This window comes from Podarcis vaucheri, assembly GCF_965113315.1.
Source record: "Podarcis vaucheri genome assembly, chromosome: 7".
NCBI lineage: Eukaryota > Metazoa > Chordata > Lepidosauria > Squamata > Lacertidae > Podarcis > Podarcis vaucheri.
In genome coordinates, this window is record NC_138765.1 from 47,317,629 (window position 1) to 47,334,373 (window position 16,745).

General features: G+C 39.5%; 1 protein-coding gene and 1 long non-coding RNA gene across 8 annotated transcripts in view; both read right to left on the bottom strand.

The window, feature by feature from the left end:
• LOC309537523 overlaps nt 1–16,745 on the bottom strand; it is a 940,942-nt gene that overhangs the window by 38,736 nt on the left and 885,461 nt on the right. The gene's annotated exons all lie outside the window — the stretch shown is intronic.
• CDH8 (cadherin 8) overlaps nt 7,791–16,745 on the bottom strand; it is a 250,914-nt gene continuing 241,959 nt past the window's right edge. For 6 of the 7 annotated variants that reach the window (XM_082232293.1, XM_082232294.1, XM_082232296.1 and 3 more), the window contains 2 exons: nt 12,572–12,823; nt 7,791–9,933 (listed from right to left, as the gene is read on the bottom strand). In XM_082232293.1, the coding sequence (XP_082088419.1) occupies nt 9,440–9,933; nt 12,572–12,823 (746 nt within the window). In that variant the 3' untranslated portion in view covers nt 7,791–9,439. Of the gene's footprint in view, nt 9,934–12,571; nt 12,824–16,745 lie in introns of those variants that run through there. The other variant, XM_082232298.1, reaches the window with a different exon arrangement.

The window sequence follows — 16,745 nt, forward strand, 5'->3', positions numbered from 1 at the left end:
TCCTGCTTGGCAGGGGGTTGGACTCGATGGCCCTTGTGGTCTCTTCCAACTCTATGATTCTATGATTCTATGATTCTAAGTGAAACATACTAGTTGGCTATAACCCAGAATTAGCTAGTCATGCAAATAAAATGCTCAGTGTTCTTTTTAAAAAGGGGGGGTGGGACAATTTCCCATACAATGTGCAGCATTAGCTATATTCACAAGTTAAGCCCTGCAATGATACAGTAGGGGGGAGTGGAGGGAGCCCCCTTTATGATCACTAGTGAAAGCAGCCTTAGGAATGGATGGACTGAAATGTTAATGAGCCCATTTCCCAAGCTGCTGCCAGACGCTGAATGGTTCAGTTTGCCTTTATTAAGCCGTTTGGAAGATGTCTTAGTTGCAGTTCCACAAAAGCAACTGTCAATGCTTTTATAATTTCTCATTGAGAATCCTATGCCAGTGTTTGGAGTAGGCCTAGTTCTCCAGCACTCCATCCTCTATCGGTATCGTATAATAGAACAGCTCGACTCATTTTGCAGTGTGATTACAAAACCCATCATGGTGAATTATGCAGCAAGCTAAATTGGTTTCCACCTTTCACAAAGCCAGGATATTATCATGCACAAATAGTGTACACATGCAGAAATAATATGCATCCAGCTTATCTAAACCATGGATTTTGGAAAGACTCCTACCTCTTCATTCCATCAATACCAGGTCTGCTACTAATGACACCTGCAACATTATGAAAGCGGACTCGAAGCATGGTGAATGCTCTTTCTTTTCTTCACACAAAGCTTCAATTTTCTAAGGCATTTTGCCCATTATTGAAGGCTCTCTAAGATGGAAAATTAATATTTTGGAGGCGGGGCTCTATACTTTCCTGGGCTGGTATAATACCTGCAAATGTTTGTCAGTCAGCTAGCTGAGTAGCATATATTCCCTATCATTTTCTGAGAATAGATTTCCATTTTACAGATAAACTCTGGCCATGATCCAACATACTCAATATGATTTCATTGGCTGTAAAGGCACCTAATGCAGTGATGAATTGTGTCAATCGAGTTCCACTGTGAATAATTGTTTTATTGTAACCTTCCTACTGTTGTTTCCATTAGATATACCGGTAAGCCACTTTTTTAAAGCCATACAAATTATGCAGATTTAGGAAGGTAAAATGAAAACATCCTGAGACAATTAGCGAACTCCTTAGGGGAAGGTGGAAGTACTGAAAACTTCGATCTTATTTTAAATATGAGATGACCAAGGGTTAGACACATAGGAAGCTGGTTTAGACTATTGGCCCATTTAGATCAGTATTGTCCACACTGATTGGCAGCAACCATCCAGGGTTTCAGACAAGAGTCTCTTTGATCCCTATCTGGGCTCCTTTGGGGAGAAGTGCAGGTAGGGATGGGGAAAATTGGATTCAGTATGCATTTAAAGCTGAATCTATCAAATGTTCATTTTCTGAAACAATACGCAAAGCAAAACACCTATCCTTTGAAATTCACCCTTTCCTGAATTTGCTGGTGCTGTTCCCCAAGCAAATCATGTTTTCAAATATATATATATTAGGGGAAAGTTTGCATAAAAATGAAGATATTAGTGAAAATAACATTAAAATTGCACTGTATTAGGGAAAATTGCTTCCAAAAGGTGCACATTAGTTAAAACTGCACAGAAATATGTTTATTAGAAGAATTTTACACTCAAATGCTGATGAATGTTCATGAAGGTGAGGTCTGGTGGGGAAGGCACCCAACCCCATTCCTATGTTGTCCCTTCTTTTTGCATATTCTCCTTTTTCCAATCCACACCTGTCTCTCCTTCCAACACCCCACTCCCTGGCAGCCTCAGATCGCTCTGAGCCATGCAATGTGACCTGTAGCAATCCAAAGCTATTGCAACATGGCTCAAATGATGCCCAAATATATATGCACCTGCTGCAACAACTCCCTTCCTTTGGCAGGCTGTTTGCAAATTCCAGTCAGTTTGCTGTGTAATACTGTATGTTGCTATCTTATCTTTTACTAGGGATAGAATTACCAATTAGTTTAGTTTCCCCTCACTTTCACTTTTTCCATTGTTATATTTGTGTTTGAAAGCTATACCAAAAAAATGCATGATTTAAAGCAACACCCACTGATCCTGGCTATCAGTATCTTTTTGACTGACATCGATGAGATTTCTGTCATGCTTTAACTCTCCTACAGTGCAGGCAATAAGATTTTTTAAGGGAGGAATCTTATTACTGGATGTACTGCTGTGGTCTCTGTTGACATTTTCAATCAAAAAGGCAATCAGAAGGTCATATGTTTGAGAGTTTCTCTACAAAGGAACCTGTTAGGGGCTACACGGAGGAATATAACACACACAGGAGTTACTTGGCTTAAATTCCTGTGTGACCATGAACAGTAATTTGATCTATATAATGGAAGAGTCATATTTTGTGCCTTAACAGTGGCATAAATCAGATATCCCCCAAGTTTCATCCGCTAAGGCAAAACATATCAAGGGAGGGGTGTGTGTTAGGGAGTGAGAATATCAGGTGTTTTCCGAGAAGAGCAAGGTACCCGTGGCCATCCAGATGTTGCTGGACTCTGTCAGCTCCAGCATGGCTAATGGCCAATGGCCAGGGAAATGCAGTCGCAAAGTTTGCGGTTTACCTGGGGCCACTATATTAATTATAACTTGGAAACTCCACTACCATAACTTGGCAATTCCACTACCAGCCACATAAGCCTGTCATCAATGTGTGAGCCCTACCCTGAAGTGACTCAGGCTGGTTTTGATTCCATCTCTTTCCCCCTGCCACACCACTTCAGGTGATGGTGGCAGTCCTTTGTGACCCACATCCCTTCAGAACCCCACCTGTCCAACTGAGTGACACAGTTTAATCTGCCATATGGATCCCACAGCACTGTGTGCAAGTCTCTGTAATCACAGTTCACCAGGGGCACCTGGGACATTTTGCCACTGCAGGCAAAATGCCCTGCCACGACAGCCCTCTCTCCCACACCACCACCCTGCAAGCCCCCTCCACACACCTGCGCTGCTGCCAGTCATGCCACAACTGCACCTTCACCTGCAATTGTACTGTTGATGCCCCCCATGATACAGTGGCGTCGGCAAGGGTGCAGAATTAGTGGAGAGGGCAAGGGCACTGTGGCTGCTGTAGCAGCGACATGGGCATGGACAAACTGGAGTGAAATAGTGGGGGCAAGGGGTGGGCAAGAAGAGAAATTGCTTCATCCTGCTTCATACAAGCAAATTACACTGACAAACTGGAACGTGTCCAGAGGAGGGCAACCAAAATGGTCAAAGGCCTGGAAACGATGCCTTATGAGGAACGGCTAAGGGAGCTGGGCATGTTTAGCCTGGAGAAGAGGAGGTTAAGGGGTGATATGATAGCCATGTTCAAATATATAAAAGGATTTCATATAGAGGAGGGAGAAAGGTTGTTTTCTGCTGCTCCTGAGAAGCGGACACGGAGCAATGGATCCAAACTACAAGAAAGAAGATTCCACCTAAACATTAGGAAGAACTTCCTGACAGTAAGAGCTGTTTGACAGTGGAATTTGCTGCCAAGGAGTGTGGTGGAGTCTCCTACTTTGGAGGTCTTTAAGCAGAGGCTTGACAACCATATGTCAGGAGTGCTCTGATGGTGTTTCCTGCTTGGCAGGGGGTTGGACTCGATGGCCCTTGTGGTCTCTTCCAACTCTATGATTCTATGATACAAGCAACAGACTTGCTATTCACCTGAAAAGGGCCATGGGGTACTCACTATCTTTGTCGTGCTCTCCTCTTTTCTGCACACAGACGCAAGGTGACTACTACCAACCAACCTAATTATTCAGCTCCCATCACTAACTGCTTCTATAGGCAATACAGTATGGAGTAGGCAAAAAATGTCCCCCCGTCAGGCAATCACAGAAAAGGGGGGGGGGAATCCCTCTCAGTCCCCACTATAGTGAACAGCTAGATGTGATAAGGAGCAGGAGAAATTGGACAAGAAGGTTTGTATTGGATGTTTTGTATTTACATAATTCACAAATGTCCAAACTGACTTTCCCATCATGAGATAACAAGACCCCCTGACAGAATACGAGTTGCTTACTTGCAAAAATTTCAATACACATAGTCCTATTCAGGCAGTGTTCCAAATCACATGGAAATAAAGTGTAAAGAGGATGTGGAGTTCCCAATCATGGGGACAATTCTAAGATCACTTATCTGAATGCATTTACAATGCCCCTTCAGACCTTCCAGATCAATACAAGAAGGTTGGGGTGGTATAGGTGGGACCAGTGCTCACAGTTACAATGGGGACAGGAATAGCATGCATGGCCCCATACTTCACCCTGATGTAGGGTGTTGTTGTATTTCATCTGGAAACAGAGCAAACTTTCAGCCCTGTCTGAAACATCTCATCACTCTTCCTCTGACCACTACATGTTTCATATAGCTATCTGCAAATAAATCCCTCAATGGAAGGAACTGTTGGCACAAGTATGTTACCTGCACAATTGTCCTGATCATGCAGATCATCATATGTTAGCAATTGCTCATGCACTAGGAGTTCTTTCCAGATTAGAATTCCTACATTCAGTCTGTCTGTCTGTCTGTCTCTATCATCTCTCTATCTATATCTATATCTATATCTATATCTATATCATCTATATCTATGTTAGGTATTTATATACCACTTATGTACCAAGGATTCCAGTTGGTGTACATAAAAATAATAAAATCCATGCCATGGATAAAATCAATTAAAATAATAATAAAAGAATGAAAGCTTCCTTAAAACGTTAAAATGTGTGCTTTAAAAGAAAGGTCTTAATCAGGTGTTGGAAATCCAACAGGGAGCGAGCGGGCCTGTCTGATTTCTGCTGGGAGAGAGTTCCACAGAATTGGGCCCACAATACTGAATGAATAGCTTCTGGAGGATGTAGGTTGTCCAGTCTGCATTTGGGAGACCCTAAAATCTCATTGTTTGGGCAGGGATATTAAGGAAGCCCAATGCCAAGATTTTGAGGGCCTTGTAAATTACTACAAGAACCTTGAAGTTGGACTGGTAACATATGAACAGCCAGTGCAAGCTGTTAAGCACTAGTGTTAGATACTGGCAGTAGTCTGACCCCCACCAACAGTCTAGCCACAGCATTATAATCTAAGTTATGCATGAATAAGGGAAATATCTATCTTGAAGATTATGCTATTCTACAGTTTAGTGATAATTTTGATGCTTTTTATATCTGGCTTTTGATTTACGTTCACATTAACAATCCAAAACCCTCAGAATGATGCAACTTAAAATTGAACTAAATGAAACCTTTTCCACCTTGAGCAGCTGATTAATAGAGCTTCTTGCAAGAAGATGTTCAACTCTTCATGGAATCTGCAACAATATGCCTCCATTCAGCTTCATTTTGAAATGTTCATGAAGGCTGTTTTCCATTCTTTAAATTAATTTCCCTGTTCAGTTTGTGATTAGAAGGCAAGAGCTGTGTAAAAGTTATTCAAAGATGGAACCAGTGAATACAGTTTCAATAAACATGAGACTTCATTAATTTGATCAAAACCTTTACAAGCATGTAGAAGTGGTGTTAGCATATCAGTTGTTTGCAGGCTGCAGTCATTAAATCTAGCTGTGCTACAACAGAAGCAGTATCAGTATCAGTGTCACTGTAACTGTATTCAGGTGTTTGGGTGAACATGTGGGGGCTGAAACAAAATAGGGGCTGTAAGAGTACTGACCCCACCATTTTTATCCTCAATATCTCCACAGAGGTGGTTTTAGGGTAACACAACAGGTTCAGCCTCATTGGGTGCCATACCACAAAAATGCTGTAGAGCAAAGTGTAGCATCATACGGGGTGCCACTGAAATTTTAGTGCCCAAAGTCTGTCACTGATCTCCATGCACTCCAAGCTGCCCCATCTTCTGGCCTTCACAAGTTGAGCATTAAGGTCTCTGGTGTGATCCTATGTTCAGCTGAATAGTTACAACCCTCCCTTTGATTGGAAACCTTGAACCATGTGAGAAGGATTCTAACCCCATTCAACAGAACATATAATTCTCCTTCAGATCTCCACACTGAATGTGTGACGGTAAAGAGAAGAAGGTGCAGGATGAACACACTTGGGAAGATTGGGAATGAAACCAAGATGAGTGCCTCTGTACCTCCTACACGGTTTAAGCCCTCACATGTTCACTGAAAGGGCTACAGATTTAGAGACAAACCACACATAATTCTGGAAATCTGAGATCAAATTTGTAGCAACCATGTGGATGAGTGTGAAGGGAGAGACTTGAATCAGGACTTCATCTGAGAAGGAGAGTTCATGCTTTTATACTTTTGCCATTCCTGATCCATTTCCCAAACTGAAACCATCACCTCCCTTTGAGGTACCATTTGGATACCTAATGTGGCCTTCCCCTTCACTAATATTAACTTTACACACACCCCTACATACAATTGGAGCATCATCAATGCTATGTCTAGTTGTGTCCTCAAAATGGATGGATATTTTTGTAAAAAATATTGTTATTAGAATTCTAGTACAATTGTAGTATACATTGTACTATGCATGGTCCACTGTATTGATTTTGACTCTTTCCATGGTAAGTGTGCATTGGGTTGTAGCAGAATGAATGAATTTCCAACTCTCTAAAGATATGCTTCCAGTCAATATTGTCAGTTTTAAGCTAGCTGGACAAATGGTATGACTTGACGTAACTCAGCCCCTTAAAGTTTGGTTGAGATCAACCCCACAGATTACTTGATGGCATTTGTCCAATAGTCAATCCACAGCACCACCTTGACTCTTTTGTAACTGAACCTCTGTTCCGTGACAGTAAAATGGAACCAACATGAGATATTGAGTACACAACCCTTTGAAAATTATTGATGTCAGAGTGAATAACACCAACCACAATAACATTTGCAGATTAGAAGTGAGACATGATTTCCCAAATTCAACTACATTTTCAACAGTCTAAAACTGGCATGAAATGAAATCTCTTTTGATGTAACTTTGGATTGAAATAATAATAATAAAAGCATATGATTGCCTTCTGAAAACTGGTGAAAGGATCTGCATTTATTCTACACAATGATTTCTGAAAACTCACTTCCAGAAATGCACATTTTGATTCTCACACACCTACACGCACCCTGAACTAATATGGTGATGTTTGCTTGTTTTCAATATTTGATTGAAGATAGTTTTGCCTACATTCATCATGTGCTAGGTGCAGTCACAGATGGGGCTGTGCCACTTACCTGATCTCCCTTCAGCTGAGTCACAGGACAGAGAGGGAGAGAGCAGAGGCAGTGGTGAGGTTGGCATGGCGCAAATGCACAGACAGAGCCAATCCAGTGCTCTTGCAGATGTATTTAGGCTGCCATGACCTTGGTGCCACCTAACTCCTCTACCCTCCATCCCAGTGACTAGTTCGAAGGGAGGTCAGTCACAAACTCACCTTCCTATCTGCTAATGGTTAGGGATGCAAGGACTCTTTCACATTATGCATTGGGTTCCATTGAAACCCATACAGACCCAAGTAGGGAGGGACCAATTGCCTCCAGAATATTTCTCTTTTCCATTCATGACTGACTCAACCTGCTTTTAATAAACAGGGAGAATCATGGAATGGTTCTGAGTTAAATAACACATTGATTATTTAAAAGCCTTAGAACGAATTGCAGCTCTCAGAGGATTCATCTATTTACACGCTGATGATGTGTCTCTGTAAGATGCAGGCAAAACTGAAAAGAAACGGTGATCACAAAGAAGGTATTTATAAAAATATATTTCCACAAAGTAGGAAACAATACAGGAGTTGTTGGTTGTTTTTTGTCTTCTGAATACAATACATGGAGTAAATAAAGAAAACAATTGCATCAAAACAAAAGTAGAAAAAAAGTAAAAATGAATTGCATGTAATACTTAGTTTTATTATACAATTGCTACTTCTAAATAGTCAGTTTTCATTACAAATTGAGGATGTCAACAGCTACTAAGTGCTGCTTTCTTTGTGAGCAAGATCCCTGTGCATAACCATGAATATTCTAGAAAATAAGAAAAGCTAAAAACATAAGCAGGAAAATTATGTACACACCGGATCTTCTAGTATAGTGGATAACTATAAGCATGTGTGACTTTATGGTGAAATGTGTGGAATTTTAAATGTCTTTGTTTTGTTTTTTGTAAATATTCACATGAACCAGTTTGCTTCCAGTTGCTTGTGCTTGTACTAAAACACCAGTTCTTGGTTTATGAAGAAAATATAAAATGGTCCAATGTTAATTTCTTCCAGAAACACCCTCACCCTGCTACCATTCCCTTGCAACTCCTCCACTGCTAATATCTCTTGTGTTTGTTTTTCAAAATGTACATTTCATTTAACATTCATTTTATATAGATATATATATAGAACAAAGAATTCTAACCTTTTATTAATGGATACAATTTTGACATTTCCCTTCTCTTATACTCTTACCAATAATCAATCTTAATAAATAAAAGTAGTAATGGACATCAATAAAATATTTATTTCAAGGATTAAACAAATAAATTTGTTCTTTAGCAATAAAACCAGCTTTTGTATATGAGTCCATCTTCTTTCACATATTTCCCTCCTTTTTCTTATAGAAGACAAAGTAGATGAAATGAGTGATTCTTCTAGAAAACAATCCATTTTGTTTGAAAAGTAGAGAACTTTAGTCTCTTCTCCACTTGAACATTTGCACAATGGTGGATTTTGAATCCTCTCACTGGAATAGATTAAGAACATGTGAATATTTTAAGGCTTGACACAATGTTTGAAGATGATATTCAGTCTGTGGTTTTTGTGGCCAAGAATTACCCTATGTACAACTTACAGTCACTGCACAGTTGAGGCCAAAAGGGACTTTATCAATGCTTTTCTTAAAAATTCAGCATTGCAAAGAAGACCAGATATTGCTTTTAACATTCTTTTTTTCCTGTTTTTGTGGTGGAATCTTTGTTGGCAATGTGGAAGCAAACCATTAGCTTTCAATGGACTATCAGAAGATGCTCTTCATAAGCAAAAATCCATAGAGGTCCATTATGTAGAAAAGCACCTATCTTCTCCATTTCCTTTCCTTTCACGTACTGAAGGTGATCAAAGATCCAAACCTCCATCTTCAGAGTGGTCATGTGAATATAGAATATCCAAAGACTTCTAGACACTCTACATACTTAACTTCACACTCCACAAGACTCAGACCTCCTAACATATACTTTTGATTTATGTACTTTTTTGGTTCAACATTACAATGTAGTTGATTTTATAAGATGACTGGCACTAAAGTTGCCCCTAAACAAAAAGCCACATTAGTCATAACTAACAGCAGTGGCCCTAAAATATTACATGATCGCTTAAGTCAAGAGTGAAAAAAATAAAAGTTTGTAATCCACTGTCAAGTTTCTTTGTCACTTTCGCCCACTGAGTAAAGTTCCCCGAGTCTTTTAAAACGGGGTCCCCATTCGCTGAGGTAGTCAAAATTCTGATCTGAGTCTGATGTTGAAGACTCTAAGGAACTTAGAGAACCAGCTACTGAGCCTCTCCCCTCATACCCATAAATCTGAATCGAGTCATATGGAGGAGCTGTAGGGTCATTATCAGCTTCATGGAGCCTTACATTGATAAATTCATCAACATCAACACCATTAGGAACAGGTGCCAGTCCCTGCCTCGGCATAAATTGAAGATCGGGTTTAATATCCTTGCGGGGCAAAAATCCATTTATTCCATCAGGGTTTTGTAAAGTTGCAATGTCAAATGCTTCCGTATCTTCTTCGCCACCTCCTTCGTCATCGTAACGGATGATGTTTTCCCTCACATCTTCATCGTCTTTGATAATAAGAGGCTCATTTTTATGTCTCCTCAGTGTCACAAACAGCACCACAATGACTGTAAAGGAAATAACACAAGCTGATCAACCTTTGAAAGCAGTTCTTAACGCAAGCAAAATATTTCCTCAGAGGGTGAAAACCATTCCACCACTGGACCCTACCAGTAAGGAGATCTAAGCTGGATGTGCCAGATTTAAACTACATGGCTTAAGCAGGCCATCTTTGTGTTTCTATGCAGATAATTCAGCAGCATTTACCATTTGGAACCTAAGTTAAACTGCCTGTGTTTTCTTGCTGCTGTACAAAAAAGCACATGAACCTGACAAAGTGTTTGTAAGTAAACAAATTTTAACTTACTAAACATGTAATCTCTTTCTATGCTAAGGGAAGTGGGAAACTTTGGATGCAATTTAGAAGGGGATATTTAGAAGGTCCAACAGCCTATATTTCCATACTTTACTTTGCTGCATGTTTTGCCATTTTAAAATCTCTGCTGGGGCCCTCTCACCAAAGAGTACTTGTATCTAGGCATCCAAGGAATTCTGCATTTTATTATAACACTAAGTATTTTATACTTTTAAACAAATACAGAACACAAAACCAACAGCTTGTATGTTGTGTACATGTAGGGTGAAAGGTAACTAAATTAGTAACTAAATTCTACCTTTTTGAGTTTAGTATACATTTCAATAAATCCACTAAATATTCAAGGCTATTGTCCAATGTGTTTATTTGTGAAGTATTTTACTATCATTACTATCACTACTACTACAACCACTACAGCTAATAGTAATATTGTTGCAAATATTCATCAATTGCTTCCATTACAAATCTGTTTCTAACAATCCCAATATGTAAGCACATATATGTGAACACAATAATCAATCCACAGGATGTTTTAACACCCCATCTGCTAGGTAATAGCTCATTGTGAGGGAGCTTTGCTGTCATTGACATCTTCTCTCATGTGTGATGAAAAGAGCATTACTTAGCTATGAAAACACATTTTTAATGGAATTTCCAGAATATAAACATTTTTGCAAAGTAATTTCCCCAATAGAATATATTTGTGTATCTTATTTCCACAAATATATGTATTTATATGCAACAATTTACTCTAGTACATTCGTACCTCAGGTTACAGACGCTTCGGGTTGCATGATTTCGGGTTGTGCACCGCGCCAAACCCGGAAGTACCAAAATGGGTTACTTCTGGGTCTTGGCGTTTGCGCATGTGCAGAATCACAACCCATGCATGTGCAGACGCGGTGCTGCGGGTTGCGGACGCTGTGGGTTGCGAACGTGCTTCCTGCATGGATCACATTTGCAACCCAAGCATCCACTGTATACATATTCTGGGCCCCATGACTTGGTTGGAGAACTACATTGCAAAATTTGGAGAAGTGTAGATTTTGACAGGTGCTTCAGTTTGCATACTGTTTTGGAAAGTGCAAATTCACATTTAAATGCTAACTGAATTGAATTCCCACCCCATTCCTACTTTGGATACCACCCAAAAAAAGTTGCTATTAGACCTGCAACAGTGTTTTTTTCCTAGAAAAAAACAGGTGCCAGTTCTCACCTTGAAGTTGTTACAGTAAGTATTCACATTTTTAAACCCCCCCCCAAAAAAAGAGGTGTCAGTACTGCATGCCCTTGAGTATCATCGGGGATGAGGGGAGCACTGCCCTGCAGCAGTGGGGGGTAGTAGTAATAGTAGTAGTAGCAGTGTTTGTATTAGGCTTTAGTCTCTACCCTTCAGGGGAGCTAACAGCAACTTTAATGAAGACTTGATATTGATGGGGGAAAGCATGAGGAAATGAGTTGAACATGCTCTCCACCAATGTTGCTGCTCCAGTAAAAATTAGATGCCTTCACAAGTATTCAAATGTAAACAGAAAATGTGTCAGGTGATCTAATTATCTGTGTTTTGACTGTAATTGTGTTCTAAGCACTTGGGTACTGTACAAGTTTACTGCCCATGAGACCTTGCACAATGTTCTACTAATCATACAGAATGTAACCCTCCAACGACGTATAGTAACCTATCCAAACTTTCGAGTCTGGCTGACTAGCTAAGGAAAAACAGAGGAGTCATCTTCCGTTTGGCAGGCCTCAATGGATACCCCATAGACTGTGATAATTTCACTAGGTCACCATTTGTGAAGAGTTGGTCTATAGCAGGAGTAGTCAACATGGCGCACTCCAAATGATGCTAGGCGGGAACTCACATCAACCCTAGTCAGTATGGTGAATAGTCAAAGATAATGAGAGTTTTCTCCAAGACATCTGGAGTGGATCATGTTGACTACCCTTGGCTTCTGGGAATATTCGATGTTGCCCAAGTTTACTAAGGGTAGATCCTTTTTCAAATAATGGACCTAAGCTATTGATTTCAATGAATCTACTAGCCACTTACCTCTTTCACTGCCATATCCTTTTCTTCCAGAAAAGTTTGTCTATATTGTTTAGCAATTTATGAACCAGAAACATGTGAATCTCACTCATGTTTAAAGCACTGCTCCAATTGTCTACTATGACTGGCAGTGGCTTTCCAGGGTCTTCAGTAGTGGGTCTACTACTAGAGACACAATCAATTTAAAATGGGAGCTTTTGCAAGTAAAGCATATGCTCAACTGCTGAAAGATGCTCCTTTTCCATATGGAAGTCTTTCTGACCAGTAAATGAATACGTACCTAGCAGCAAAATGATGCAGGCTAGAATTGCTATTAAAGCTCCCATGCTGAGGCCAATAGGGAGCACATAAGCTTCAGCATTGCAGGACTGGGCAATACCCTCGTTGCTGCATCCACAGACCTTAATGGTGAGGGTACTGGTACTGCTCATTGGGGGATTCCCACTGTCGCTGATTATGATAGGTAGAAAATAGACTTCTTGCTTCTGGCGGCTGAATCCATTATGCTTTGTTAGAATGTTAAGGGTGTTATCTGGAAAAGAAGGGGATAATCTATTTCAGATTAAGGCTGCAGAATGCAAGGCTTTCTTTGATGAGGACCGAGCCAAATCTACTTACCTTATTTTGTGTTCATTTTCATAGTTTTACAAAAGTGCTTCTTCGTGTTGCCAGTTTATGGTATGTGACGTGAAAAAATTGGTGTACCATCAGTGCTGCCTTCTTTTTTCTCCTTACCATACTTAGCCTCATTTGGAGCTCTTTGGAAATTGGCAGGGATGGGGAACCTCAGGTCCAGAGGCCAAATGCAGTCTTCCAAGCCCCTCTATCAGGCCCTTGGGACTCTCTCTACACCCCCTCTTCCCAGGCCACAACATTCACTGAGCCGTCTCCGCACACTCACTGAGCAATTTCGTCCAGCTGAAATGGGTCCTTGAACAGTGGTAGTGTCTCTTCCTTGCGTGGGTGAAGAGAGAGGTTGTTTTTATGCAGGAACCTCTGACTGGTATATATTAAGGACTGTCTCCTTCTATGTGATTGTGGCTACCTACTGTTTTTTGTCAACAGAAGCTTTTTTCCACCCCCACTCCTGCCCTGAGGTACACTTGACTGGGTTGCAAGACAGGACTTTTAAAGTTGTGACACTCAGGTTATGAACCCCATCCTTAGAGGGTCTGGCTACCTGCTTTTCTTAGGTGAGCTTAATTATGCTTTTATGGCTGTCTTAAAACTGTCTTCTGTTAAGCTTGTTGAATTTATATTGTTTTCATAAAGCACATTTTTGGGAGTTGGGATTAAGAGCCAAAATGTGTCTATAAAAGTTGGGAGGTTTCAACTGAACGTCAGGATAAACATCATGGTAGTAAAAGCAGTTTGGACAATGGAACCAATTACTTCTGCAGGGCAGGTGTTCCCATACTTGTGGTCTTCAAACAAAAGGTGAACATTTATCTGCTGAGGATACCCTACCTATAGATTTCCTGCATCAAGCAGAGGATTGGGTTGTCATCGCAACCAAATCATGCATTTAAGACACTATTAAAACACATTTAAAGCACAAAGAATCATGAGAATGGTAGTTTAACCCTCAGAGAGCCTTTTGATGCAACAGCTTTCGCTATGGAAATTGAACATACATACAGTTGACTGCCTAATCATTCCTTCTGTTTTTGCATAGTGAAACTTGTTACCTTTTTCACAGTTCTTAGGCACAGTTGACATCATTAAAACGATCACCATTTAACTCCCACAATTGCTGAATTTACAGAGGCCTGTCTTCCATTTACTAGGAAAAATATAGGCAGTGCTGCAGACACTGGAGTGAGGTAAATGTTGGCTTTATTTAATGACACCCACTGTGTGTTAGCAGTAAATCAAATAACTAAGAACCGCACAGGTAATTACTGAATTCAACTCTCCTGCAAGATGTATGAGATTTTTCTATTACATTAGGTAACCCTAGATTACTGGCACCCGGCATCCCACCCAACCCTCTCCTCTTATTAGCAGTTCTGTGTATGCCAGGCAACACTTCAAAAATGTAACAAGGTTTGATTTATTTGCTTACTTAACAAGTCATCAGGGTACTTTACTGCTTTACTCAGAAGGCTATTTTGAATCCTGCTGCCATGGATGCCCTTGGGTTTATGCTGATTTGGATTCATTTGATACATTTCTTCAAATAAAAAGTAGCAGGAAGTTAATCGAAATAATGTATTGCTAGACCTACAGCAGATCCTGGTTTTCCTAAAGGTTTTCCCCATTTGCTTACTTAACAATTCATCAAAGTTTTAAACTACTTATTCAGAAAAAATATTTTGAATCCTGCTACCATGGATGTGCTTGGATTTATGCTGATTCAGATTCATTTGATACATTTATCCAATAAAAAACAACAGTTAGTTAATAGAAATAATATTCCACCAGACCTAAAAGAGATCCCAGTTTTCCTAAAGAAAGAACAATAATGTTCTGGGCAAAGGTCCAATAAACAGCTTCTGTTGTCTAAGTATTCCATTCATTAATCATTCCAACTTCCATTTATCATTCATTCTCCCATTACTCTCGTATTCAAGTTAAACAATAACAATATTGAAACAATAACAATATTGAAAAAACAATATTTCAATAACAATATTGAAAAAAGTTACAGAACTGGAGCATACATTGTGCTGCTCCTAGCATTGCTTTCAGAACATTTTCTTTTTTCTCTTACCTTCATATTACAAATGTTGCTCACACACCACTTAGACTGGGCAGATTTGCCCCACCCCATAAGAGAGGAAGACTAGAACAGTGAGGTTCTAGTCTTTCCCTTTAGAAATTACTGCTATGATAAGGCTTCTTCTTCCAAGCCATGATTCCCCATGTGACTCACAGTGATAGTAGTTAGGACCAGAAGTAGCAAGTTTAACTAAACACCAAGGGTTTAAAATCATGGGAAACAATCAAAAATTGGGGGAAATCTCAAACCACCTTCTATAGTCACATGCCTTTTTTAAGGTGTGGGAAAAGGTTCCAAAGGTAAACTGACAAAATGAGTAAAAGAAGGCAGATTAATAAATGAAAAGTTTGTAGGGAAATGGAGCTTGTTTATCAATTACTGGAATGAAAAAGTGCAAGAATCATTCCATCCACTTTGGGTGGCAGGATCAAACCATAAGCAAATTTTGGAGTGGTGTGTTCCACAGGAATTCTAAAATTTCTAAATTTTTGAATATTACAGTGGTTAAAGATCCAGGCTTAGCCATGATATCATTTTTTTTTCAAGGAACAAATAAATAGATTTTCTTTAAGCCATTAACAATCCATTTCTTGACAGCAGCCTGGATGGAAAACACAATCTTATGGAGAAGTGATCATTTGTTAACTATACAAAGTGGTATGATAGGGTTTGGAAGGCTGTGCTTGTAGATGAACTATCACAACATTGCAAAGTAATCAGAGGTGACATTACCAGAGAAAAATATTGTGATGACTGGATCCCCTTCATTTCTTTCATTAATTCCTTACCAGAAGAACTTAGACCGTATTTTCTTTTTGAAGAAGTATGTTTTCCTGAACTTTATACTGATACTCCAGGTGTTTTTTATTTAGATACCATGCCACTGACTCTCTCCAAGGTTTAAGGAAGGTTGTTGTTCACTTTGCAAGTCTGCTATTGTAATCAATCCAATGTGTTTGACATTTATATTCTTTCCAAAGTACGTAATGAGTATGCATGGTTCACCTATATATCCCTCCTAAAACATTATTTCTAGAATGCTTTGATAATTTTATATCAGTTTGTTTATTTTAATGTTTTTACTCATTTCTTTCTCTTTCTTTCTAATTCTTTTTTTACTCCTTTAATATATTTTTTAATCTCTTTGTTATCTTTCCTTTCCTCTTTTTGCTTTGTTCTTGCTTTTGTTTTCTCCTGCTTTTTGTGTTTGTTGTTTTTAATCTTCATAGTTAATGATGGGTTTGCATACAGATGAAGGCGATGGATGGTTGGTGTCAGGACCGGATTTAGGTTTGATGAGGCCCTAAGCTACTGAAGGTAATGGGGCCCTTTATATGTCCAGCTGTCCTTTGTCAAAAACAAATTGTCACTGTTTTAGGTGTTGAATATGTGCTATATAGTAATTTATGGCCCTAATAGGTATCTAAAGCAATTTTATTTGTTTTTTATCTTAGATTTTGAAAATGTACATCCAGTTTTTTCCCTTTAATTTTTTTTGGGAGGCCCAGTAGAGTGGGGCCCTAAGCTATAGTTTGTTTAGCTCATACGTAAATCTGGCACTGGTTGGTGTGAAAGGCTGGGAAGAGAAAATTTCTCAGGGAGGGGGAAGAAAGAGAAGCTCCCAGGGGGGAGAGAGGACTGCCAGAGAAGACGCTGCATTCTTTTTCTCTTTTTTGTTTTTGTTTTGATTAGTTTGTTTTTTATTGTATTGTATTATAAAAGGTCTTAATAA